Source organism: Myodes glareolus, chromosome 7, assembly GCF_982192425.1.
Source record: "Myodes glareolus chromosome 7, mMyoGla1.1, whole genome shotgun sequence".
NCBI lineage: Eukaryota > Metazoa > Chordata > Mammalia > Rodentia > Cricetidae > Myodes > Myodes glareolus.
Window position 1 is genome coordinate 101,985,855 of NC_142032.1, and position 26,766 is coordinate 102,012,620.

Below are 26,766 nucleotides of genomic sequence, written 5' to 3' on the forward strand. Positions count from 1 at the left end.
ATCTTTTTAGAAACATAAGAAAAGCCTCTGTGGGGTTGGAGAGACGGCTCAGCAGTTAAGAGTGAACACTGGCTATGCTTGCAGAAGACCTAAGTCCAGTTCCCAGCATTCATATGATGGCTCACAAACATCTGTAACTACAGCTCCAGAGGACCTAACGCCCTCTTCTGGCCTCTGTATGCACTGCACACACATGGTGCACAGACATACATGCAGGCAAACACTCAAACATGTAAAATAAAACTAATTCTTTTTCTTTGTTTGTTTTGACTTTGATTTTTCTTTTTTAGTTGATTTTACTGAGCTCTACATTTTCCTCTTGATTTTAGTTTTTCACACACACAGGGTTTCTCTGTGTAGCCCTAATTGTCCTGGAACTCATTCTGTAGGCCAGGCTGGCCTCGAACTCACAAAGATCTTGTCTGACACTGCCTCCTGGGTGCTGTTAAAGGTGTGTGACACTATTGCCAAGCTATAAGATTAATTTTTAAAAAAAGCCATTGATTGGAAGTACTATTCAGAAGCATTAAGACTGAGATTCTTAGAAAAATACCAAAAAATTTATTTGGAAGTAATCATCTCTTTTTAAAAAATATTTGTTTATTTTTTTATTTTTATTTTATGTATGTGTACTTACATGTATATGTATGTGTATATACACACACACACACACACACACACACACACACATACACACACATATACACACAGCACATGTGTGGGGAAGTGACCGAGGGTATTGGTCTCTGGGACTGGAGGTACAGACGGTGGTAAGTCACCTGATGAGGGTGCTGATACTGAACCCTAGTTCTTCTCTGCAAGAGCAGCAGGGTTAACTGCTGAGCCATCTCTCCAGTCCCAAGCAACTATTTCTTATAATATATATTAAACTGAAGCTTTCCTTTCCTCAAAAGGAACTTGAGCACTTCAAGTACAAAATGAAGATGCTTCATAACACAGTACAAAGTAGTTGGTGTGTGTTGGGAGGGAGTGTTTAAAATAATCCTATAAAAAAACAACAACAATAAATACTAAAGTAACCACTGAAATAATAACAGAATGAAGAGGAACAGATTCATCTGGGTTTCTCCTTGTTCCCTCCTTCAAGTCCCTGCTCCCACGGGTCCCAAGTATAATTACCCACGCCACCGCAGACTCACAGATCAGTGCCTTGGAACTGGGCACTGATCACACACCTTATGTCTACAGACTTTAAATCAAGGCCCGGTAAGTGACACACTTGGAGACTATTTGCAGGCAGGACAAGGAATTATGGGAAATTTGGAGGCAGGTAAACCTGAGTTTGGAACCAACTTTACCTTTTACCTTTGGCAAACTTATGTTTGCATTTCAATCCCAGAACTTAATGCCTGCAGTACATTAAGAATGCTAGTTCGGTTCTCTCCACCTCAGCATATTCACCTATAGGTTAATATAAACAAGTGTTAATCTCTTGATGTTGTCATGGGGAAGGATGCACTATATGATAAATACCTGACACAGTATTGCCACGTAATAAACCCTCTTTTATTGCTGCTGAGAGACCAGCTCAGACGTTTCCGGTGCCGCCTCATGAGGGCACAAGGATGCCAAGGTAAGACCAAGAGCTGAAGTCTGGTTCTCTTGCTGGGTGAGACTAGAAAACTCGCTTGAAATCTTTGAACCGGGAAGGTTTGATTTTCATTCATTCATTCAGCCTCAAAGAACTCCTTCAAGTTTAATCCCTTTGTACGCTCATCAGTTCCCACAACACACTTTGTAAATACTCTGTTCTGTAGACGGCTCTGTGCTGGGCACTCACAGAGACAAATGATCTCCCCACTAGATCTCCCCACTAGAAATGCCTCTGGTCTAGTAAGGAGGTAGATAAACATGTCAGGGACTGCGCCGTGTGAAAGGCATGCCAAGGACTCAGCTTGGAAAGGAAGAAGGGAGATTGGGATCTAGGGGAGGAAAAGCTTACCTTCTCTGATAACACAGTTAGTTGACTTTTCATAAGCTGGGGGAACAGAGGGAGACATGGACGATGCCCTGAGGCCAGAGAGAGAACCACCATCTCTCCTAGAACACGGCCACACTAACCACATGCTTTGTGGGGATGGGATGAGCATTTTTTGTGCTGCAGAGGTTATATCACCTCTTAAGGAATCACGTGATGTCTGCAGTCTGTTCAGCCATGGCTGCTCTTCACATTAATCCTTCAAGGACAGTTTAGAGTTGTTTATCTTATCCTGTTCGTCTGCAAGTTCATACACCACGAAGCCTCCTGCAGTTTCTGCCTGCTCACCCCTGGCTCTCATTCCCACTCCTCTCCCTTTTAAGTCTTTCACGGACACTGTCTGTCCGCTCTGCTGTGCCTTGGGATGCTATCTCACGCCCCACACATCCATCCCCAGCCTCAATCCTTCAGGTGAAGGATTGACTAAAAATAACAAAACTCTTTGCTTGTGAGTTGCTTAAAACACCCAAATGCAGTTCATTTTCTGTGCCTTCTAGAACCTCAATCTAATTCCTCCCTTCTCAGGGTTTGGCAACCCCAATATTATCATTATAGCTTTAAAACCTTGACATTATCGATCATTCTCTTTCTCTCTAATTGGTTGTTGTGTGATTGGTTTGACCCTAGGAAGTTCTTCCTTCGCTTTCTAAGCTCTTTCCTAGCCAGTTAAATGGCAGCCCTCCAGCCTCCGCAGCATGTCTTTTGTCCCTTCTTGGCAGGGTCATTATTCTGCTTAGTCTTTATTGACGGACTTGGCTTCCATGCCTAAGATGTTCCTTATGGAATCTATCTGAGGAATCCAAAGACACAAACAGTAAAACAAATTAAAGATTTATGAGCAGCCTGCCTGTTTTGTTCTACTCTATACCCTCTGGTACATCTGGGAAAGAGCACTATAGCACTGCCAGTGTCTTCCGAGCTACCGCTTCTCCGGTTTCTTCCCTCCTTTAGTGTCCACTTCTTGCCTTGTCCGTGACTTGCTGCCACCATCCTCTACAGTCTTTTACAGACTCAACTATGCAGATTTTTATCACTTTGCCAGAAAGGTTGTTTGGTCCTCACCCAACCCAAGCAATGATAGATCTTCCAAAATATGCTGTCCAAAGCCATGTTCTGGAATGTTCAGAAAAACATCCCAGGGTGGAGGAGTTCCAAACCCACCTCCTCCTAGATGCTCCTCCCCAGGAGGATTTGATAACAGACACACCTCTTCTGGCATTCAGAGCGAGTCTTATCATGACCACACAAACACTAACAGAGCGGGAGGAGAGCATTTCTGACTACTCCACAGCTCGCAAGGGCTTCTCCGCTCTTCAGAGGAAGCGGTAGTTATGGCAGGGAAGTGACTAGCTGCTGGGTCCACCTGGCCATTTTCTGGGGATTCCAGACTTCCAGTTCTAAAACCCTAGGCAAACTAAGACAAAGTGTGAATCTTGAACTTGTGAAAAAGAGTGCATTGTGGACCAACTGCCTGGGTGCAAATCCAAGTCTCATTTATTAGTGTGACTTGAACTAGATTTTACCTTTCTGTCTCAGTTCCCTTGTTGATAAGATGTTGTTGTTGTTGCTGCTGCTTTGACAGGGTCTCATTATCTCATTATGTAGCCCTGGCTGGCCTGGAACTCACTGTCTACATCAGGCTAATCTCAAACTCAGAGTCCTGCTTTTTTTTTTGGTTTTTTGAGACGGGGTTTCTCTGTAACTTTGGAGCCTATTCTGGAACTCTTGTAGACCAGGCTGGCCTCGAACTCACAGAGATCTTCCTGCCTCTGCCTCCCGAGTGCTGGGATTAAAGGTGTGCGCCACTGCCCGGCTGAGATCTGCTTTCTGTGTTATGGGTCTAAAGGCATGCATTACCACCCTTACCAAACTGAAGACTTTTTTATTGGACTTATTTATTTAATTGTATGTGTACGAGCATCTCCCCCACATACATGTCTGTACATTGTGTGTGCCAAGGGCCTGCAGAGCTCAGAATAGGACTTTTATTCCCTAGAACTGGGGCCATAGGCAGATGGGAGCCATCATGTGGGTGCTGGGAACTGAACCTGGGTCCTCTGGAAGAACAATAAATGCTGAACCATCTCTCCAGCTTCCCAAGTGAAGATTTTTTTTAAAGTTAACTTCTGAAAGTGTTTGAAACATCTTTTCTGATATATAACACTATACATCAGAGAGAGGCACGACCTGGATGTGCACCCCCTTCTAGTCCTCATCCATGCACCCCAAGCAAAGTTCTAGGAAGGTCTATGCGGCTCTGCACTTAGCACTCTGGCGAGCCTTGCTTTCCCTGGACTCACCCTGGTGAAGGAAAGCAAGCTCCCAGGACAAGGCCAGGCAAGAGGTTGTGCCACCAGTCTAGAAGGCTAAGGAAGGGACCAGACTCTGCAGCCTGGTGCTTTAGGCCCCAGAAAGGCAGTTTCCTCAGCAGCTCTCCTCTGACCTACCTAGTGTACCTTGAACACACAGGAAAATCCACTGCTTCTGGCTGACTCCGCTCCCCAGTTTGAAACCTTACTTGGGCCCTTCCCAGATTCCTTGGAACAAAGATCCTTTATATACTTTCTTGTCCTCCTAGCTAAAGATTTTTTCATTGTTTTACCTCCGAACATCACTTTCACCCTCTCATATACCACATCTAATTTTCTGTCTTACATTTTATCCAACAGTAAAACACCTGTAACATCCCCCAAACATATATAAATGTATCCCAGACATTTATATTTTACACAGAGAAAATCGGGAGATCCCTGAGGACAAGGAATGTCTTATTCATCTGTGTTGTTTCCCAAACACCTGGCAGTGTACATGTCTGCTCCCAAGCAACACACACACACACACACACACACACACACAAACCACAGGTAGCGTTTCATCATGCCAGCCACAGGCTCCTAAAATAACCATTTGTTCTATCAGCCTCTGATTCTCACGCGCGGTGCCAGCCCAGGAGCAGAGTCAATGGGTGACGATGGAAATGCCAGTATCTTCAACTTTTCCTACAGCAGCTTCCTCCTGGTGGGCTTCCCTGGACTGCAGGAGTGGCGACCCCTTATGGTCCTGCCTCTTACCTTCCTCTACGTGTTCATCATTTCTGCCAATGCCTTAGTCATTCATACGGTGGTGGCCCAGAGAAGTCTGCATCAGCCTATGTACATGCTCATTGCCCTGCTCCTGGCTGTCAACATCTGCGCCTGCACAACTGTGATGCCTAAAATGCTAGAAGGCTTTGTGCACTACGCCAATCCCATCTCACTACGCGGCTGCCTAGTACAAATGTTCTTTATCTACTTTACGCTCCTTCTGGACTACAATCTCCTCTTAGCCATGGCCCTAGATCGCTACGTGGCCATTTGTCACCCACTCCGCTATACAGAACTGATGACCTCTCATTTACTGGGCCTGATTGCTACCTTCGCTCTGACACGGAGCCTAGGAGTGGCAGTGTCCCCAGTGGTACTAACTGCCAGAGCTCGGTTCTGCAGGACGTCGGTGATACAGCACTTCACCTGCGAATACATTGCACTGCTGAACATAGCTTGTGGAGACCTGACCTTCAACAATCGGTTGGGATTGGCTATGCGGTTGGTCACCGTGACCTTTGACCTGACCTTATTGGGAACCTCCTACACCCGTATCATCTATGCTGCCTTCCGGATCTCTTCTGGGGGAGCCCGAGCCAAGGCCTTGCACACTTGTGGGTCCCACTTACTGGTCATCCTCACCATCTATCTTTCTGGTCTTTCTACTTCCATTGTCTTTCGAGTGGCCAAGACTGTGTCTCAAGATGTCCAGAACCTACTCAGTGCCATATACCTGCTGCTCCCAGGAGCCTTGAATCCTCTCATTTATGGGATGAGAACTAAGGAGATACGGCAACACATAGAGAAAGTGCTCTGTGGAAAGCGGTCACCCTAAGACATCAGAGAGGTCACAGAACAGGAGAGGGGAGAGGGAGTTACCTGACTAGAGGGCATATCAGCTAGAGGCTGGGGCCGTGGCCTGTGCACACAGGAAGCAGGCAGTCTGTACTAACAGGCTGGGCGGGTTCAGAGCAGGCTCGATGGAGCCTCTTGTTGCAGCTGTGACTTGATAAATTCTTAGAACATTCTGTTACTAATCCCCAAAATAGATCTGCTTGTATTTATCCTCCTAGGTTCATTTTATCTTCTTCACAGTTCTTGAAAACGTTAAAATTCTTTGTGAATGCCTACAGTTTCATTAGGAGACACAGAGCAAGTCAAACAGACCACAATCTGCCCTGAACCCCTGTCTGAAGCAAAGTCCCAGCCCTTCCTGTGTCTCCTAGATAAAGCCTAAGACTTGACATGAATTTCAACATGACCAGATAGGGTGTCAGCCTTGGTTAAGTTCTAGAGTCCTGTCAGTCCTGAGATCCCAAATCTAACACAAGCACACAGAGCCAGACAATCCTGGGTGTCATTCAGACCACACAATTAGGTCAAGTCTTATCCAGGAGCCTCAGTCTGAAAGACGGTCAGGCCAGACCTCCTCCGGGTTCTGGTCTGACACTCTCTGTTTGGTTTCTATTACTGCGATAAACACCAGGATCAAAAGCAATCTGGCCAGGACAGATTACCATCCAGCAAAGAGAGGAGAGCAGGGCAGGAACAAAAGCAGAGTAAGGACCATGGAGGAACACTGCTTACTGGCTTGCTTACCATGGCTTGCTCAGCTTGCAACACCACCCACAGTAGGCTGGACCATCCCCCATCAGTCATTACTCAAGAAAATGCCCGTAGACTTGTCGACAGGCCAGTCTGATGGAGGCATTTTCTCAGTTGAGCTTCCCTCTTTCCAAATGACCCTAGTTTGTTAACCAAAAACTAACCAATACAGCTTAGACCAGAGTCTACACTACACGCTCCAAATGAGCCTTACTCCCAGGCCAGAACCCTGAGGTCTCCTTGGATACACAGACAAGGTGCTGCTACAGAGCCCAAATCTTAAGCAAAGACCAGATTAGGCCCTGACCTGGGGACCTGGTCTGACCCAAACCCACATCAGGTCATTCAAAGGCAGTATGATCTATGGAAATACACTTCCTAACCAAGTATAGAGGTAATGTCTCAGGGGCACTTGATCCCAGGAGTTGAAGGCTAGCCTGAGCAACATAGTAAGGCTCTCTATAAAATAATAAAGTAACTCTGTAGTTTAAGACTTCTACAGTCTCCTGTCATCTATGAATGTCTTTTAGGTATGTCCCAGAAATGGACTATCATGAACGCTACACAAAACCTCCTGCAAACTAAACTGGATTTTTTTTTCTTATCTTTCTCTGTTAGCAGATTATAGGAAACTCCTTAGGAATTCATGGGTGCAGATTGGGAGGGAGAATCAGTGGAGCAGGTGCAGGGACCACAGTGTGAGTTATTTCATGGAACATTCTTGTGCCTTCAGTACTTGGTCAAGTCCTTCCATTTGATAACAAAATGCTGGGCGTGCTCAAAATTATGGAGTGGTGAGTCAGACAACAGCCCACTCATGATACACAATTCATGATAAAAGGCCACTTGGGAACCCACAGTTAAATGTCCAGTCCCTGCTAAGGCTCGCCACCAAGCCAAAAGCTATTTCTCAAAAGAATATGCATCCATCCAGAGGATGGCAGGACTTCACCCCCAAATCCTCCAGCATCCTCCCAAAGGCTGAAGTGAGCACCTGTCTGCACTGTGACCTCAGGATCAGTTTGGGTCTTCTGGATCCCACAGCCCCAGCAGCAGAGCAATTTGTACAGCATCCTTGATCTGTGGCAGAGACTTCCCTTGCTTCGGACCACATTTAAAACAGCTTCCCCAGGTACTCAGTAAACAGGCTGGACTAATACCAGATGAGGAATATTTTGCCTAAATCCAATGGGATTTAATAGGTAGAAGCCCATCAGCTGTTCTACCCTTTCCCCGATCACGGAAGGTGGGGTGGTTTAGTTTATCCTCTACCTTACATCACAGGGATCCTGGGAAATCTCTCTGATGTTTTGTTAGCTGTATCTCCCACCCACAGACATGCCAGTAAGTCTAGACCAGTCTACATATTCCCCATGTTACAAACACTGCTCCAATCTGCAATGATATCATCAACGTACCAGTTCTGTTTTGTAGAAGGCAAAGCTGACTGAAATCATGTGGGAACTAAATTATGACACAGAGCTGATGAACTGATATACCTTCAGAATAAGATGAGGGACTGGAGAGATGGTTCAGTGGTTAAGAGCTCTTGTAGGGAACTCAAGTTTAGTTCTCAGCATTCACATCAGGAGGCTCACAGGAGGCCTTTGTGGGCAACTGAACTATATACACATACCCTAAATCCCAGCACTTGGAGGCAGAGGCAGGAAGATCTCTGAATTTGAAGCCAGCCTGATCTTCTGAGCAAGTTCCAGTAGAGCCAGGACTACACAGAGATTCTGTATTTAATAAATAAAATCTCTTAAAAGACAGTGGAAGTATGTTGCTACTTTTGTCAGCTGAAAGCAAACCTGCTTCTGGTTGCCTTTACTAAGAATAAGGAGGGGAAGCAAAACAAACTAGTAACTGCATAACAGGAGATAACGTGTTCAGCAATAAATAAGTAAACAAATAAACAAACAAATAAATAAATAAATCTGATTGGAGTCACCACCCAGTTAAACTTACAACAATCCATTGTCATTCCCTTGGTTTTTACATAGGCCAAATAGGTGATCTGAATGAAGATGGGGTAGAAATCTCCACGTCCATGGTGACCCTAGCCTGGCATTCTTCCAGGATGCCACTGGCTTTGCTTTACCGCCCTGAGTGGCTAACATTTCTCTCTTCCTGGTACAACAGTCCCCACACTGTAGTCACAGGACCAAGTGGAGACTCTGTAAGCTGCAGAGTGCATGCTACAATGAGGCATTCTGAAGGAACAACCACAGGGTGGTTCTGGCATCCTCTTCAGACTGTGAGACAAAGCTGAGCAAGATCTACCTATAGACCATGATGATTTGGGGTGTTACCTGAAAATATTGCAGTTAAAAGTCAAAATCCAGTAATCTTCCCAGTGCACATCATCCTGTACAAGGCCAGCAGGAAAAGGAAGAAAGATTTCACTCAAGGGAATGTGGTCTCCCCTTCATGAAAGGGCTCCAGACCTAGAAACGTGACCAAACCTGGACACTGGGTGAAGAACTATAACCATTTATAGAATTCAAATTGGACACTGGGTGAAGTACTATAATCATTTATAGTACTCCCATTGATCTGGTGTCTAGGAACTCCCTAGTTAACTGACCTAACCACAGATCTCTACACACAAATAACAGACTGTCGCCTGACTGGTGTCCTTCGTGGCAACCAACCATACTCTGCCTATGGGGACGGCTAGGACAGCTCTAGAAATCCAAGGAAATATTTACCCAAACATAACCCGAATATACGCTAACAGACTTCAGTCACCACACACGGCTAAGGCCTTCCGCAATAAGCAAAGCAGCAGTCTGGAGAATCTGATTTGCAGACTGGCCCACTACAAGTCAGAGTCTAGATTCTCAGTGTCGGAAGCCCACAAGGCAGGCCAGCTACAGAAAACAAGCAGAAACTTCCTCGAGGAACCAAGACAGTGGTCCTACTGGTCCAGGACATTTAATGCTACCTCAGGCTAGAGGCGTGGCTCTGGAGGTGGTGCCTGCTAACATGCAAAAATCCCTGAGAGGGACCCCAGCACCGCACACAGCAGGCGTGGCGCCACACACCTGCAATCCCCCTTCTCAGCAGCCATAGACCAAGATGATAGATTCAAGGTTACTCTTAGCTACATAGCCAGTCTGGGGCCAGCTAGGCTTCAGGAGGCGCCAGTCTCAAAAAAAGCAAAACAAAACAAACCAGCTGTCTTAAACAGATTAAAGGCTGATGGAAAACATGCATGAATAAATTACTAACATCAGACTATCAACCATTGTGAAGCAGTAGATTCATTATAAGTTCCATGAGAGAAAAAAGAGAATGATTAACTAATGAAATAAAATAAACCCTGGATTTAATGAACATATCAGCCTATAATATCATGAGAAGGGCCTTACAAAAATATGAAATGTAAGAATATAAGGATCTGAAGACAGAGGGAAACCCTTAAGCACTTTTTATGAAAATATAATGCCACTGTCAATATGATAGTTCCTCAAAGTCAACACAAAATTAGATGGTCCAACATTCTTTGCTGTATAGAACCAACCAAGCCAACCTGAAAGACGGAATTCAACAGATACTTGTACACAGATGTTTGTGATAGTCATTGTCCTTGATAGCTAAAAAAAGGAACAGCCCAAGTTCATCCAATGGTGAGTGGAAGGGCATGTGTGTGCACACAGGGGAACTAAGAGTTTACACTGCGATGCACCTAGGGATCACGTAAGACACAAAGGGACACGTACTGCATTCTCTGCATGCGATCCCTGGAGTGAGATAGAGAGAGTGGTCACAGGGACTGAGACTGAGGATGAGTATGAGTTTCTGCCTGGGATGACAAAAACATTCTGGGAACGGCTAGTGATGATAATTGTGCAACAGTGTGAATATACTAAATGCCACAGAATCAAATTTAAAATGGAGGAAGCTGTCAATTTTATGTTATAATTTATGTTATAGCTAGATCTTTCATCACAGGGCAGGGAAGAGCATACAGTAACATCAGATTTCTATAAAGTCTAATCAATGTCTTTAAAATTTTGCCTCTGAACTCTAAACAGAAAATGGTTTTATTTTTCCCAAAATGACCTTTGTTGATAATAGATGACAATTGTACCACCGCAGAATCAGTCAGAAATGTTTTTATTTCAAAATGACCTATAGAACCTCATCTAGACAAGGTCTAGAGCAGATGAGTAATTGCTTTGTTTTATTTCTAGGAAATCAGTCGAAGAGGTCTTTGTCCAAATGAATGCTGGAGGATGATGAGACTTACTAAGTCTCTTGTCCATCTCCAAGAAGCCTCTTCTGCATTCTCGAAACTTCAACTTTGAATTCTAATATCAAAGCTGGGTTTGGTTTTTTGGCTTTGTTTTTGTTAAAAAATGATTTTACACTATGAAGAAACAGTACTGCGAATCAAGGACTCCTTTCCTGGCAGTAAGGTCCAGCAAAGCCTTCCTGTAATCAAGCAAACCCACTATGCCTATCTATGCTCAGAAGTCTGCTATGGCAGAGCTGGTCTCTCCTAGGCCTCTGCTCAGGACCCACACATCAGGCACTCCTCTCTGTTCTCCAAAGAGCACACCATGGCTGCTGTGTTCCGCTCCTTCTCTTCTTCCTCCTTCAACGCCTTCTCCCTGTCCTTCAGCTTTTCCTTGTTCAGAGTGAACTGGATTGGATTGGCTGCAGGCCTCGTTCTTAAATAGTACATGCCGGTCTTCAATCCCTACAAGGAAACACAGCCACAGCTATTAGGAAGAATTCCAGGACAGAAGAGTCAAGATCTTTGTTCAAAACAATTCTCATGTGATCAGTTACAAAACTAATTTTTGAGACCTTTAAATATATTCCTATAAATCAACTTAAACTTTTTTTAAACTTGTAATTTTATCTATTCCATGTAACATTCTGAAAAATGCTTAAATAGATAGCTAAACCTTAGAATTTTTGTCCCTAAAAGAGGATTGCTTCTTGGAATGTCAAATATTTTTGTTCAGTTGTATTTACTTTTATATGTATTACTTCCAGGTTTGTACAAAACAACGCTACTGCCTTGAACTGCAACCATTCTGGGGGATGAGATGGTCTCGGTGGAAGAAAAGACTATCAAAACTTCACAAAGGTCATCCTGATCCCAGGAGCGGACAACAGCACAGTAAATGAGAGTATTGAGAATATTATGCTAAGGTGTGTTACTGTTGTTTATGTTGCATTTGTTTGATTCTATGAAGCTGTGACTCGTTTTTTTTAATTTATTACTTTATAAATAATACCAATCAAAATTTCCACTTCCTCTCCTCCCACTTCCCTCCTGCTCCCCCTCCAGTCCTGAGAGACAGCAAGGTAGTTGTGACTCTTTACCTGTCTAGATCACCTGATGGTCTAATAAAGATCTTAATAGTCAATAGTGAGGCAGGAGAAAGGATAGGTGGGCTGGCAGGCATAGAAATATATAGAAGGAGAAAACTGGGAGAAAGGGTGGGGAGAAGTAGCCAGAGATGAAGAAATACACAGTCATCCAGCTCTACACAGTACTCCACAGTGTAAGAGTAAGATTTACAGAAGTTAGAGAATGGGAAAGCCCAGGGGCAAAAGGTAGAAGGGATAATATAAATTAAGAAAAGCAGGCAAGAAACAAATCAAGCTAAGGCTAGACGTCTCCTTGTGTGATTCATTTGGGAGCTGGGTAGCAGCCCCCACAAAAGAGTCCAAAGAGCTTAACATCATCCTACTACAAGAGAGTCATCTGTAATTCCATAGAAGGGTTCTCTCATGTCAAGGCATAAGAATATAGAGCAGAACAGAATTCCAGCACTTTGCAGTTGGCAACAGTGTAACCTGGCTCACACACTCCGGATAAAGCACCCACTGTTACGGGTGCTTCTGAATTAGTGGATTGACAGTGCAAGGCTACTCTGGAAAAGTCAACAGCACACAAGATGGTCTGTAACAGAGGTCAGTAGAGAAGAGGGCAGTGGAAGAGAAAGGAAGGCTTAACAAAAGTAAGAGACAGACAACTGGAGAAAACAGTGTCCTAACAAGGAGTCCATAGGTCCAGTACTAACTGAGGAGTTTCTTGGGGAGAGAAAGTCAACACCCCAGTGGATGTTCCCCCATCCAGAAGTGATGGACAATACAAACGGGAGTTGGTGGGCTATTTAGAAACAAGAGAAAGAGGGCCAGGTGTGGTGGCACACACTTTCAACCCAGCACTTGGGAGGCAGAGACAGGCAGATCTCCCTGGGTTCAAGGCCAGCCTGGTCTACAGTGCAAGTTCCAGGATAGGCTAAGAAAAACCCTGTCTTGAAGAGACAAAAAAAAAAAAAAAAAGAAAGAAAGAAAAAAAGAAAAGGAAAAAGGAGACAGAGAACATTAAGTTGTGGAAGTTGGGTGGATCTGGGAGTAGTTAAAGGTGATTATGAATGATCAAACTACATTGTATGAAATTCTTAAAGACTAAGAATATATAAGACAAAGACAGGATGATGACTCCGTAGTTTAAGGACACTTCCTCCCTTCTAGAGGACCTGAGTGCTCAGCTCCCAGTTCCCATTATCAGGCAGCTCACAACAGCTGAACAGGAACAAGAAAACCCAATGTGAAAGTCTGATCTGGCACAGTGATGAGTGGTTACTCGGGTTTAACACATTTGGACTTGAAGTGAAAAAACCTACAAATAGCAATATGTAAAAGGTAACTAGAGCAGAAACTATTCCCATCCCCCAATATCCCAAGCTGGCAAAGCCCGCTCAGACTGCTCAACCAACCTGCTTCCAGCCGTAGAAGTGCATACTTGTGAGCTTGCCATAGTTGGGCTCAGCAATGTGGATGTTTAAAGACTGGCTTTGATCGATGAAAGCGCCTCTCTCGGCGGCCATCTTGAGAACAGTCTTCTGAGAGATTTCCCACACAGTCTTATAGAGCTGCTTCAGGTCATCAGGAATTTCTGGTATGCTCTGGGAAAGGAAAACCATATGTTGTTGTAATTCCAATTAAAGAAAGCAATATAACAAACAGGCTAACAATGCTTGCTCTGATGTTTGCTTTGGTGTCCTTGCAGATCTGACACCGCAATGCAGTTCATATCTTAATGGTTTTAGCAAGTTTGCCCAAACTGCTTATCCCCTGCTTAGAAAGTCAATAAAATCTCATTTAATCAACCAAATATAAATTTGATGTAGTGATTTAAAAATGAGCTGGCTTATGGACAAAATAGTTATTGTTTTAAATGTATTTAAGAAAGAAATGGGACTGGGTAGTGGTGGTGCATGCTGGGAAGCAGAGGCAAGTGGATCTTTGTGAGTTCCAGACCAGCCTGGTCTACAGAGCAGGTTCCAGAACAGCCAGGGTTACACAGAGAAACCCTGAGGGAAGAAAAGAAAGAAAGGAAGGAAGGAAGAAAAGAAAGAGGGTAGAAAAAATAAGAGTTAAGCTAATATACAGCAGAAACACAAGTAATCGGGGCTTTCAAGACACACAAACCAAGGAAGCAGTAAGATAAACTACTTTAAAGAAGTCCGAACGCTGCAGATTGCACTTAGAGACCAAGTGATTTTCTTAGGCCTACAACTGACTGAATTGAAATACACACCTAGCTGGTACGACAGTTTCTGCCATGAGAATCTGAGAGCTGGAGGGGGTATTGCCAAGCTGGCGTGTTTAGCCAAGGCCATCTACACAAATGAAATCACTTTATTGTTAAGCACTACCTGAGTACCTTCGAGTCTGCTGGTCTCAGTCCCCCATATTTTTTTAAGTTTAACTCAAATTTCAGGATTTTAAGAAATCTGTAGGACGAATTCCAACTACCTGACATTCTTATTTACTTGGCAATAAATGCAACCCAAGCTTCAAGATTTTAAAAGCTCCCCAATTGTGCAGAATAATCAGGAACTAATGTTTTATTGGAGAAACACTATGTAAAGATGTGTATAAAACTAGTATAACAATGCAGAAATGCAGATACATTAAAACAGCCTGTGTGGACCGTACTGTCTGGGAGAAAGGAGATGGTACCACATGTTCAGCTTAGAAAGCACACGTCATTTCAAGCCTGTACCTGGATGGAGCCATTGCATGCAATAATCTGGTTTTTCATCTCTTCATTCCATAAGCCCCGTTCAGTAAGATCTTTCAGTAAGTGAGGATTCACAATCTGATGAGAAAACAAAAGACGTCAAGAAATGAAATAACACTGGCAGGGCCTAGAAAGGACCCCAGGCTTAGTTGGAGCTCAAAGTAAGACAGTTGAATTACTTATTAGACCCCCTAATAAACTCCACTGCATTCTGGTTTCTTGGGGGTTTTTTTTGTTGTTTTGTTTTGTTTTTTTAACAAAACCAAGAGGATCATTTCACCACACAAAGCTACATCCCTTCACGGGTCTTGACATCTATCACTAAAGAAACAATATATTGTAGCAACCATTCTACAATTTATACACACATGCATGTACCACACACATATACATCAGATACATCAGATCATCACGGTATTTGTCTTGGATTTTTGTAAACTCTATTTTACTAAACTAAAATTTTTTGAAGGTTTTGATTGTATGTGTACACATAAAGGCCAGACAAATGAAATCCCCTAAAGCTGGAATAACAGGAGGTTGCAAGCCATCCAGTGTGGGTGCTGAGAACCAAGCTTGGGTCCTCAGCACATGTCCTTGGACTCTAATGGTACCTGCAGGTATACATGCACATTCCCACTGACACACATGCACATAATTAACAAATCTTAAGTGGCTCAGCCAATAAAGGCTATGTACCACCAAACCTGACAACCTGAGTTTCTCCCTGGAACTCCTATGAAAGAAGGACAGAACCAGCTGTCCTCTGTCCGTGTGCATTCTGGCCTGCCCCTCCCCAAAAAATGTTTTTTAAAAGCTTAAGAAAAACTACAGCATTTGCAAAGAAGGAAAGAAATAACATTGTCTAAGCCAAGAAAGTTTATATAAACTGATTCTTCTTTGGTTTTCTTAAATGATCACACAATAAAAACTTCAGCAAAATAACTAGAAATGTAATGCCCCTATATAAACAAAACTTATTTCAAGACATCTAGAAACCTTTTTTCAACCTTGCAGCACAAAGAATTACCTGGGAATTTACAAAACAACACTGATCTCACCAACAGATATTGTCATTGGTAACCGTGTCTGAAAACCATGCATTCTCCCACCTCTTTGCTTAAAACTACGTCTCAGGCAGCTCAAACTACCCAGGAACTGGCTATTTGTAATCAAGGATGACCTTGAACTTCTGATTCTCTCCACCTCCTAAGTGCTAGAATTAAAAGCATAACCACCAATCTTGACCTGAGAACTACTCTAAAATGATAGAGTAAAAAATAGGATGGAGGGGTGGGGGGAGAGGAAGAATGTTATGTAGCCTAGGCTAACCTAAAACTAGAGTGCCCCCTACCTCAGTTTCCCAAGTGCTAGGATTATAAACACAGCCATCATACCTGAGTAATGACATTTCTATGGGCACCTTTAATATCCCAACTATAAAGCATGAGAGGTAGCATATATGAAACATGCATGGAATGCATATACCTATAATTCAAGTACTCAGATGGCAGACTGATCTACATAGTGAGACTTCTCAAAAAACAGAAACAAAGAATTAGGCATTAGTCTACTCATGACAGGCATGGTGGTGAGCACCTGAAATCCCAGCAGCTGAGAAGAGGGGAAAGAAGGAGCCGCTCGAGGTCACCCTCAGCTGCGTGGCAGCTCGAGGCCAGCTAGGGCAACGTGAGTCTGTCTCAGACAAAAACCAAAACAGCTACGTTCATACTGTAGCTCTGGTCACTGGTTGCTCAAGCAGTTGACAAGTAAGTTTTTACTCTCGGCATTCAGAAGAACTCCTATAAACCTGGTTGTAAAGGTCTCACCTGAAATTCTCCTGACAAGACCCTGCGCGTGTAGATGTTACTGGTGTAAGGCTCAATGGACTCATTATTCCCCAGAATCTGAGCAGTTGAAGCAGTAGGCATTGGGGCAATAAGTAAACTGTTCCTTATACCATACCTTAAAAGAAAAAGATTATTAGAGGTTAGTGCTAAAGACAAAGTCTGCCAAGGCAGCTACTCTCCAACACTGCAGCAGACAGAGGCTGAGCATACCACCAGAGGCATGCAACTCACAAACTGACTTCAAACTACAGGAGTACAGGTCACAATAGAACCAGAGCCAGTGTAACTGCTAGCAAGCCTTACGAAGTCCTCACTTACGCCACTTGTTCTGGGGCACTCGGGTCACAAACAGTACTCAACGTACTATTTTGCCCAGGCAAACTGAACTCAGTCCTGAGTCCATCTGGATCATGGCACATTCATTCAATCCCATGCATCTTTACCACGTGCCTTAATGATCAGTGGCCCCTTCACAAAGCCATGTTGGGAAGTGGTCAGGACTAGTCATGTATCACTACAACTCTCCGCTATCCTGTGGAAAGGGAGAAATTATACTCAGAGGAAATCTAAATGTCCCCTACTACCAATTACAAGTTTCTAAAAAAATTAATTTTTCACTTTTTAGTGCCAAGAATATTTAAAGAACACACTATTTAACATTCTTAGAAATCTCCATAGTTTAGCCTAAGATACCAACTCCCGGGCCTATAAAATGGCTCGGGGGGATAAAGGCATCTGCCAACAACCCTGATTACCTGAGTTCAACATACAGAACGCACATAGTAAGAGAGAACCAACTCCTTCAGGCTGTTCTCTGACCTCTAAGCATGCACCAACATACATGTATGCATACACATGGTGTGGGAGAATTATCTGTATTCTGTCAATCATGTATTTTAATAAAACGCTGATTGGCCAGGCAGGCAGTATAGGCGGGAAAGCCAGACAGGAAGTAGGGGTGGAGCAAAGAGACTGGGAGTATTCTGGGAAGCAGGAAGCTCCCTTTGCCATTCCTGCACAGACCACCGAAGAGGCAGCATGTAACCTGCCCAGCTGAGAAAGGTAGTGAGCCGTGTGACTAACGTAGATAAGGCTAACGGGGTAACAAAAGTTATAAGAGCTAATAAGTAGCTAGAGCTAAGGGCCAATCAGCTTTATAACTTATGGAGATCTCTGTGTGGTTGATTTTCTTTGGGACCTAACAGCTGTGGGGTACCAGGCGGGAACAGATACCCCAACAAGCCGGCCCTCATGTTACACACACACACATATACACAATAAATAAACATTAAAAAATGTATAGATCAACCTCCATGGCACTTTCCTGCCCAGGTGGGCAACAAACATAAATGTCAAAACAAATACTTGTTCTTCAAGCATTCCCAGTGACTCCCACCATTGCACATCCTGTCTGCACTGCCTGTATTACTTATGTTCCTCTAACACAGACAGCCTATCCTTCCTACATTCTACCTGTTGGGCCATATGGTGCTCAGCACTGAGCAGGTCCTGGGGGGGACATCTGCAATCTCACTGTCACTTTCTAGACGTAAGGCATGAAGCAAACCACCAGTCTTCTCATGTCTTCACCTCCTCGCCTGTAAATCCCAGTATTATGCTCACAGACAGGAGATCACTATGGTCATACTTGCTAGATCCCAACTATGGAATCATCTGTAATTGTTGAAAACATTTAGAAGATCTACTTTCACTAGAAGATCTCTAAACCAACTCTCAGAATCTCTCAATTTCTAATTACATTTATATAACCAACCTGTATGTGTTTGAAAGAGGTCTAGAAAAACACATCAACAATAAATAAGGCTTATCTCTGGGGAAAGGAATACACCAGGTTTCTGTTTGTTTTGTGGCGCAAGCAGCTGACAGCATAACGAACAGTTTTATTTTACTTCTGTATTTAGGATAGGGTATGGGGGTCTGTATGTTTGCAGTCAGTCTGAAATGTGGAGTGAGTTTCTATTAAAAATGTAAACAAAAACCAAACCAAAACAAAAAATCTCCAAACTATTTATAAGTTCAGTGAATTAAAAAAGTAAAAAAAAAAAAAAAAAATTAAAGTAGACCTATTTGGGCCAGGTAGTGGTTGGCACACACCTTTAATCCCAACACTCTAGACGCAGAGGCAGATGGATCTCTGTGAGTTTAAGGTCAGCCTGGGCTACATAGAGACACCATGTCTTGAAAAAACTAAAAGTTATAACAAAACAAGAAATTAGCTAGCAGAGGTGTTGAGCTCCTCAAACAACATCAACTCCTGAGATGCCTACTGTGTGCTGAAAGGCATTCACTGTGCCAAGCAACTCTCACATGACTATTTTCTTGTATTTACCCTTAAAGCCATTTCTGTGAGCTAGGTCACAGCCCTGATTCAAAGTTACAACAGCATATCTAACTCCTGAAGAGCCGGAGAGCCCCAGCCTCCTGGCTCCCATGCTACTTTATACATCTTTACTTACTTTGCAATCTTCTCCTTGAGAAGCTCCCAGTCCCACAGGTCTGTAGGAGTAACACCCCACATATCATACTGAAGGATCTAAGAAATAACCCAAGTTTATGACGTTACTCTAAGGCAATTTAAAACAATGACTGAATTTTTTTTTTTTTAAAGAAGGGTAACTACCACATCCCAGCAGTCAACACATTAAGAAATATCAGCTCCTTGGCTGAGTGGTGGTGGCTGGTGGCACACACCATTGATCCCAGCACTCAGGAGGCAGAGACAGGTAGAGTGAGTTCAAGGCCAGCCTGCTGGTCTACAAAATAAGTTCCAGGACAGTCAGGACTACAGAGAAACCCTGTCTGGGGGGGTGGGGGGGAAGACTATCAGCTCCAGTGAATCTCCTAGACAAAGTTCCATGAAGCATTATTGATCAGAAGCAGCCTGGGACCTTGTCTCACCACATTCCTGCAGATCTGCAAGCCAGGAAATCTTAACATTCATGAGATGGTTTAAGAGATACATTCCTAGCCAGGTGGTGGGGGCACAGGCCTTTAATCCCAACATTCGGGAAGCAGAGACAGGCGGATCTCTGTGAGTTCGAGGCCAGCCTGGTCTACAGAGCGAGTTACAGGACAGGCTCCAAAAACTACAGAGAAACCCTGTCTTGAAAAACCAAAGGAAAAAAAGATACATTTCTTTTATAAAACATTCTCTCTCTCTCTCTCTCTCTCTCTCTCTCTCTCTGATCTGCATACATGGCTAAGAATATCAAATTTCAAATAACTATACACTAGACTTTCTGAGTATCAGAAGAAATGTAAAAACTGAAACTTTATATAGAAGAAAGACATACTATACTGATGACAAGGGCAGCATGGAAAACAGAATGCTAAGATGGCTCCCCAGAGGGTCACAAGTCATGGATAATCCATGTCTTCTATTTGAGTGTGGACAGGACCTGGGAAACATCATAAATGTCCCAGTGTCTCTTGCAGAACATTGATTGCTGGATTTAGCGTCCACCTGAACACATCCAGGCCTCAATAATCCAAAACAACCCCATCTCGAGGTCCTAAACTACACCTGTAAAGGCCATTCTGCGAACAAACGCACTCTCCCGGGCTCCATCCTCTGAGGAGGGGCCATTATTCAGCCCATTACTGGTACTCACAGGCAAAGGGAAATCTCAACTGTATACTTACTCCTTTGCTGACTGGAGAGCCCTCATACGTTTCATAGGGTCCACATTCCTTGGCTAGGTCACAGCTGGCTTCCAAAGCTCCATAATAAATAGTTTCAAAGATTTGCTTATTCAATAACTGGGCTTCTGGGCTTTCAAAGGGGTACCTCATCAGGATGAAAGCATCTGCTAGACCTTGTACCCCAATTCCAATGGGCCGATGGCGTTTATTTGATAAGTGTGCCTTTGTGTGAAAAGATTTGGGGAAAAAAGAAAAGAAAACATCACTGAACACAAAAGGTGACATCCTACATCACTGATACACATGACCTCTTCCTTTCCATTCTCTCACACCATTCCAAGTTCCATTTAAACAAGAGCTTGCAGACCAAGACAAATGTCCTCCACCTTGGATTCAATAACTACCAACAAGCAGGGAAATGTAACCATACCTCTGGAATAGGGTAGTAGTTTATATCAATTATCTTATTCAAATTTCGGACAATGACTTTAGTGACTTCAGCCAGTTTCTCAAAGTCATATGTATGTTCTGGAGTGACATACATATTCAGGGCCAGAGAAGCCAAGTTACAAACTGCAACCTGCAATATAAAGGATTCAGAATCACATACTTTTAGTTTCTTCTCTTTGTATCAATGAGATCAGATATGAACCACAGCCTTCAGAACTATCAGATGTGAACACTGACAACCAACCCCAACACCAGTGCTGAGAACCAAACTCAAGGAATTTATCAGTCTTTGCTGGGTAATCTCTTTACAACTAAGCTAAATCCCAACCCCTAAAATTGGGGTCTCCTCATCACTTCTCAGTGTATTTCTGACCTACCACCATCAGCTACACAGGGAGTTGACTGGTCAGAATGCTGGAATGTTCTTAACTCTCTGATGTATGCCGTTCCCCATTCTCCCAGGTAGCTAAATTCTTATTTTTAAAATACAGTTTAGTTTAGTTTCTGGGTTTTGTTTTTCTTTTTCTATTTTTTTTCAGTGCTGGGGAACAAAATTTCCTTCAACCACCTCAACTGAATCCAAGTGAGGGAGTCACAGTTAGTAACTACCTCTACAGTTCCCTCAGGATGCGGCAGCGTCTCTGCCTACCTCATCTTTGCTGGTATACTCTACTATTTCTGTACACAGGTTGCTGCATTTGATGGTGCCCAGGTTCTGCTGGTTGCTCTTCCGATTACAGGAATCTTTGTAGAGCATGTACGGGGTGCCTGTCTCTGTCTGAGACTCAATGATGGCATACCAAAGCTGCTGAGCTTTCACAACTTTGCGGACACGACCCTGCTTCTCGTAACTGAAAGACAGAATTATTCCAACATTTATACCCTAGGAAGAATACATGAAAATATAAAGTTATGTAGATTCTCAAAGCTTTACTGAAGAGGACAAAGGGAGTGATATTCATCGTTCTTAAAAGGCTGGTTCTATTTATTTCTTTATGTGTGCCTGTGTAGGTGTGTGTGAGGGCACATGGAAGCCAGAGCTGGACTAATGTGTATTTTCAGGATGCCTGGCTTGTTATCTGGGGGCTGAGATCCAAAGCAGGGCCTCAAGACTGCATGAACACTCTTAACTACTGAACCATTCCTCCAACCCTGAAATTCATTTTTTATCTGCTGAGACCACCAGAAAACCAGGCAGCTTTAGATTCCTTCAAATGACCCCACCAAATCAATAGCACTTATGAAAATAAAAAGGAACAAGAGCCATTATCAAAGCCATGGCACTGCTTACACTGCCTGTTTTTCCTTCAAACTCTGGCTTGGCCTGGGCATGCTTTCCCTGAGAGTCTGAAGCTGCCTACTTTCTTGGACCCTAACTTTAAAAGGCCTAGCTCTCTCTCCTCTCACCCACCTGAGCTGCTGCTGTTTAGTCTGACAGCCAGTTAATTTTCCTCCCTGCAGCTGCTGTTCAGTCTGACAGCCAGCTGTTCAGTCTGACTGCCTGCTGTTTTTCTCAAACTATAGCAAAGCTGTCATTCCGCTTCAAAGAAACAAAAACAAAATTCACTACGTGCTAATTTTAATGAATTATCAACATGTGTGTCCTAGTTACTTGTATTTTATATTATCAAAAGTACTATACTGGGCCAGGGAGATGGCTCAGTAAGGGCACTTGCTGACAAATCTGAGAACCTGAGTTTGACCCTGGGGATCATCCAGTGGAAGGAGAGAACCAGCTCCTGCAGAGTGTACTGTGACCTCCACATATGCACTGCGGTACACTTGGGGCCCCAATCCCAAAATAATTACATAAATGTAATTTTTTAAAAAGTACTATGCTATAAAATGACTCAGCTAGTCTTTAATTTCAGTTTTTATAAGGATCAATTAAAAAAATTAAAAGCACTCAAATTTTAAGATAAACAATAATTTTGGTGAAAAAGTCAAGAAACATCAAACAAAACTAAATTAACAATTACACTTTCTTCTAGACTCTTTCAAAGATTTCTAGAAATGAACTAATTATTAAATATTTTTCTCTTTATCCAATAGTAGGGCTCAAACTCGGTGCCTCATAACAGGGTAGGCAAATGCTCTTAAGAGTTTCGGTGTTAGCCCACCATAAACACTTCTTGATATCTGGATACCCTGAGAAAGAGAAACCATGGCTCAATTATAACATTAATATTTTTCTCATACCTTTCATATAACTTCTCAAATTCCTCTCCCCAAACCTCATCCAGACCAGGACACTCATTTGGACACATCAATGACCAGTCCTACAAAGAAGTAATTTCAGCTATGAGAAATGTCATACAGCCAGCCACAGCCCATTACAACACTCCAAGAAATGGGCTTTCATGGACATCGAGTATAAAAGTAATAATTCTGGGGCCCAAAGCTGTGCACACAGGTGCCAGCCCTCTCACCTGGTTAGTCTCCACTCGCTTCATAAAGAGGTCCGGAATCCAAAGGGCAAAGAAGAGATCCCGGGCTCGCTGCTCTTCCTTCCCTGTGTTCTTCTTCAAGTCAAGGAACTCAAAGATGTCTAAGTGCCAAGGCTCCAGGTAAATAGCAAATGCCCCAGGACGCTAAAGGTAAGAAAGTTAGCATTCTTATCTGAACCAAAATAAAACAAAGAAGCTTCATATTTTGCAAAGCACTTTTATGTCTCTTTTCATCTTCACAATGATCAGTGAAATAAGTAAAAGTACCCCCTAAAGTAAATATTAATATTTTTCTTAAAATTTTAGGAGTAGAACTGAACTGACACAGAGAAAACTTAGAGGTTGGAAAGAAGGCTGGCTCAGTAGTTAAGACCATTTGTTGCTTTCACAGAGGACCAGAGTTCAGTTCCCAGCACCCCCATTAAGTAGCTCACACTCCACTTCCAGGAGATCTGACACCCTCTTCTGGCTGCCACAGGTACCTGCATGCAGGAATGGGCACACGCAGCTAAAAGAGAACATCTGGAACAAGAGTGATCGTTCCAAGTGGCTGTGAAGCACAGGCTCTCCCTCCTCCACCGCAGCGCAGGGCACTTCACACCATGACCAGCACATGAAGGCCACGACAAATTGCTTTAATTTTAGCAATATAACCAGTGCTCTTAGCTAAGGAGAAAGACTGAGCGGCTGGATGATACATTCTTGTAACCTCAGCACTTGGGAGGGAAAGAAAAGAGAATCAGGAACTAAGGGCCAGCCAGGGCTACACGAGAACACCTCAAACAAACAAACAAAAAATGGTGATCTACCTTATGAAAGTTGTCAAAGTTCATTAGATAAAAAGATGAGTAACAGCCAGGATAAAGTGTGTGTGGGTGAGACTGTTAGCAATGACTGAATGCAAGAGTACATTAGCAAACATTCTGGGGTACTCAGAGTGCCCTGTATCTAACTGTGTATGGCAGTTATTCTAGATGCACTTTCATTAAAATCCATTCAACTACATATTAAGCAAACAACTATGTCTCTTTAATTTTATTAAGTAAAAATAAAAAAAATCACACAATATTCAAGACCAGCCTAGACTGCACAGCAGGTCTGAGGTCAGCTTATGTTACAAAATAAGATTCTGCCTTTTAAAAAGAAGGCATGGTGTTTAGAAAATTGGGGGGCGGGGCACACTGGAGAGACTCAAGCTCGGTTCCCCACACACACACTGGATGGTCCACAACCACCTAAAGCTCCAGCCCCAAGAATCCAATGTCCTCTTCTGGACTCTACGAGAACCCACTTGTATATGCTCACAGAGATATACACATGCTCATCACATAAATAAGAATAAAATAAATCTTTAAAAACAAAGTAAAACAACATATAACTGAACCGACTTTTATAGCGAAAGACTTTCAGTTCTTATCTCCAGCACTTGCCAGTAACAAAGTATACCTTGTTTCCGCCCTGATCCACATATCGGGCTGTGTTATTATATACTCTCAGCATCGGTACAAGGCCATTCGAATTGCCATTAGTCTGAAAGAAAGGTCAAGAATAAAGGCATCTGGATAAGACACAGGGCTCAACAAGGAAAGAAAACCCAAAATAGTTCAAAAGTAAAAACCAGTTCCGGATCCTCTGTTCAAGCAGTGACTGATTTTTATGAAGTTTTACCTGCTCTCCATCCACACCTGAGCAGTGAAAACATAATGCCTAGCACAAGAATTTATACAATATCACTAAGTTATATGTTCAGCTGCTTTAACACAACCCTAACTTAGAATGAGATATAGTAAGTCAAAAATTTCCAAAACCAAGGTAGCAAAATTTAAGTGCTGAAATTTTAAGTCATTAGATAAAAATATACTTTGAGTACCTTAAACGAAAAAAACATAAAGAAAAATATACAATAATAGCACTTTCCCCACTAAAGAATTCAAAACAACTTGGTGGCACACGCCTTTAATCCCAGCACTCAGAAGGCAGAGGCAGGAGGATCTCTGTGAGTTCAAGGACAACTTGGTCTACAGAGAGAGCTCCAGGACAGGCTCCAAAACTACAGAGAAACCCTGTCTCCAAAAACCAAAACCACATAAATGATGGCTGCAATTACTGCTGCTTTATATATATATATATAATCTAAAACCTGAGCTAAAAAAAAAAAATTCTAGAGAGCCAGGTGGTAGAAGTCTTTAATTCCAACACTCAGGAGGCAGAGGCAGGTGGATCTCTGTGAGTTCGAGGTCAGCCTAGTCTACAAGAGCTAGTTCCAGGACAGGCTCCAAAGCTATAGAGAAACCCTGTGTGTGTGTGTGGGGGGGGGGGAATTCTAGAGATGATCTCACATAACCTAACCCTCCAATGACAAATCGAGAAGTAAAATGACTCTGCCACTCACAACTAGGTGTCAATTAACAGAAACCCAGTCTGCCCAACACTAGCATTACCATGCGCATGACTTACCCCAGCAATGTAGCTGCCAGTAGCCCGAATACAACTCACAGCTACACCAATTCCCCCAGCAGACTTAGAAATCAAGGCACACTGCTTCAGAGTATCATAAATTCCTTCAATGCTGTCATCTTTCATGCTCAAAAGGAAACAGCTGTCAGGAGGAAAAAGGACAACTAAAGCAAGGCCATCAGTGAGTCACGGAAACGGCTAGACAATCCAGACAATCAAACCAAGAGAGCTGAAGCCTATAAAGCTCCGAAATGTTTTCACAAGAAGATAAAACACCAATATATTCTATTATTTTAAACTACTCTTGGTACCTAATTTAGACATTAAGCCCAGAAGAAAGTTTTATAGGTAAGCCTAAAATATTAGTCTGATTTTTTTACCAGACTACTTATGTGTCAGAATTAATTTTCTCAAACAAATTCTTATACATAAACCAGACTTTTCTGATTGTTAGTAAACCACCAGGGGAAAAATGCAGGTTTTTGTTGTTGTTGTTGTTGTTATTGCTGTTTTTGAGACAGGGTCTCTTTACAGAGTCCTGGCTGTCCTAAAACTCAAGAGCTCTGAGTTTTATGAATTTATGTAGATCAGGCTGGCTCAAACTCAGATTTCCGCCTGCCTCTGCCTCCAGAGTGCTAAGATTGAAGGTGTGCACTACCATGCCTGGCCCTACAATTTAAGTATTTTTGAATATCTAATGATCAGTCAATTATTTAACATGTACATTAAAAACATAGTTCTCCTGCAGTCTTTTTTTAGAGATGGATCTTCTACCTGAACTCTGGATCCATCTCATCACACTTCAAATACTCAAATAGATTCTAGTCCCTTTCTATAAAACACTCAGGTATTCAGAAAGATTATACACATGCATCTGCAGGGCACCTACCTCAAGAAATAAGATGCCACAAAGAGCCTAATTTCATTTCCTATAACTAGTTATCCTTCTGAAGTCTCCCTTAATTCAATGTTATAGCAATTCATTCCTACAATACATGTAGGTTTATTTTCCTGGTTGTAAAGCAATCCATTGTTTGAGTATCCCATACGTTCACGCGCTTGTTGACGGGCACTGGATCATTTTCAATTTATTTGCTCTTCTAAAAATGTTATAAAGATTCTTTCCTTCCTCCATTTATTACTTACTTACTGTCTT

General features: G+C 42.8%; 2 protein-coding genes across 2 annotated transcripts in view; one reads left to right on the forward strand and one right to left on the reverse strand.

Moving 5' to 3' along the window:
- Window positions 1–4,960: 4,960 nt before the first annotated feature.
- LOC125397359 (olfactory receptor 52E8-like) lies at window positions 4,961–5,969 on the forward strand. Its single transcript, XM_087908717.1, is given in 2 exon segments — window positions 4,961–5,928; window positions 5,930–5,969. Coding segments are annotated over 2 exon segments (1,008 nt in total).
- Window positions 5,970–10,793: 4,824 nt separating this feature from the next.
- Window positions 10,794–26,766, reverse strand: part of Rrm1 (ribonucleotide reductase catalytic subunit M1) — a 28,359-nt gene continuing 12,386 nt past the window's right edge. The window contains exons 8-19 of the mRNA XM_048429459.3: window positions 25,611–25,752; window positions 24,600–24,683; window positions 23,136–23,297; window positions 22,906–22,985; window positions 21,356–21,557; window positions 20,687–20,836; window positions 20,257–20,478; window positions 19,071–19,147; window positions 16,573–16,708; window positions 14,729–14,824; window positions 13,437–13,625; window positions 10,794–11,395 (exon numbers count right to left, since the gene is read on the reverse strand). Of these exons, the coding sequence (XP_048285416.1) occupies window positions 11,207–11,395; window positions 13,437–13,625; window positions 14,729–14,824; window positions 16,573–16,708; window positions 19,071–19,147; window positions 20,257–20,478; window positions 20,687–20,836; window positions 21,356–21,557; window positions 22,906–22,985; window positions 23,136–23,297; window positions 24,600–24,683; window positions 25,611–25,752 (1,729 nt within the window). The 3' untranslated portion in view covers window positions 10,794–11,206. The remainder of the gene's footprint in view (window positions 11,396–13,436; window positions 13,626–14,728; window positions 14,825–16,572; window positions 16,709–19,070; window positions 19,148–20,256; window positions 20,479–20,686; window positions 20,837–21,355; window positions 21,558–22,905; window positions 22,986–23,135; window positions 23,298–24,599; window positions 24,684–25,610; window positions 25,753–26,766) is intronic.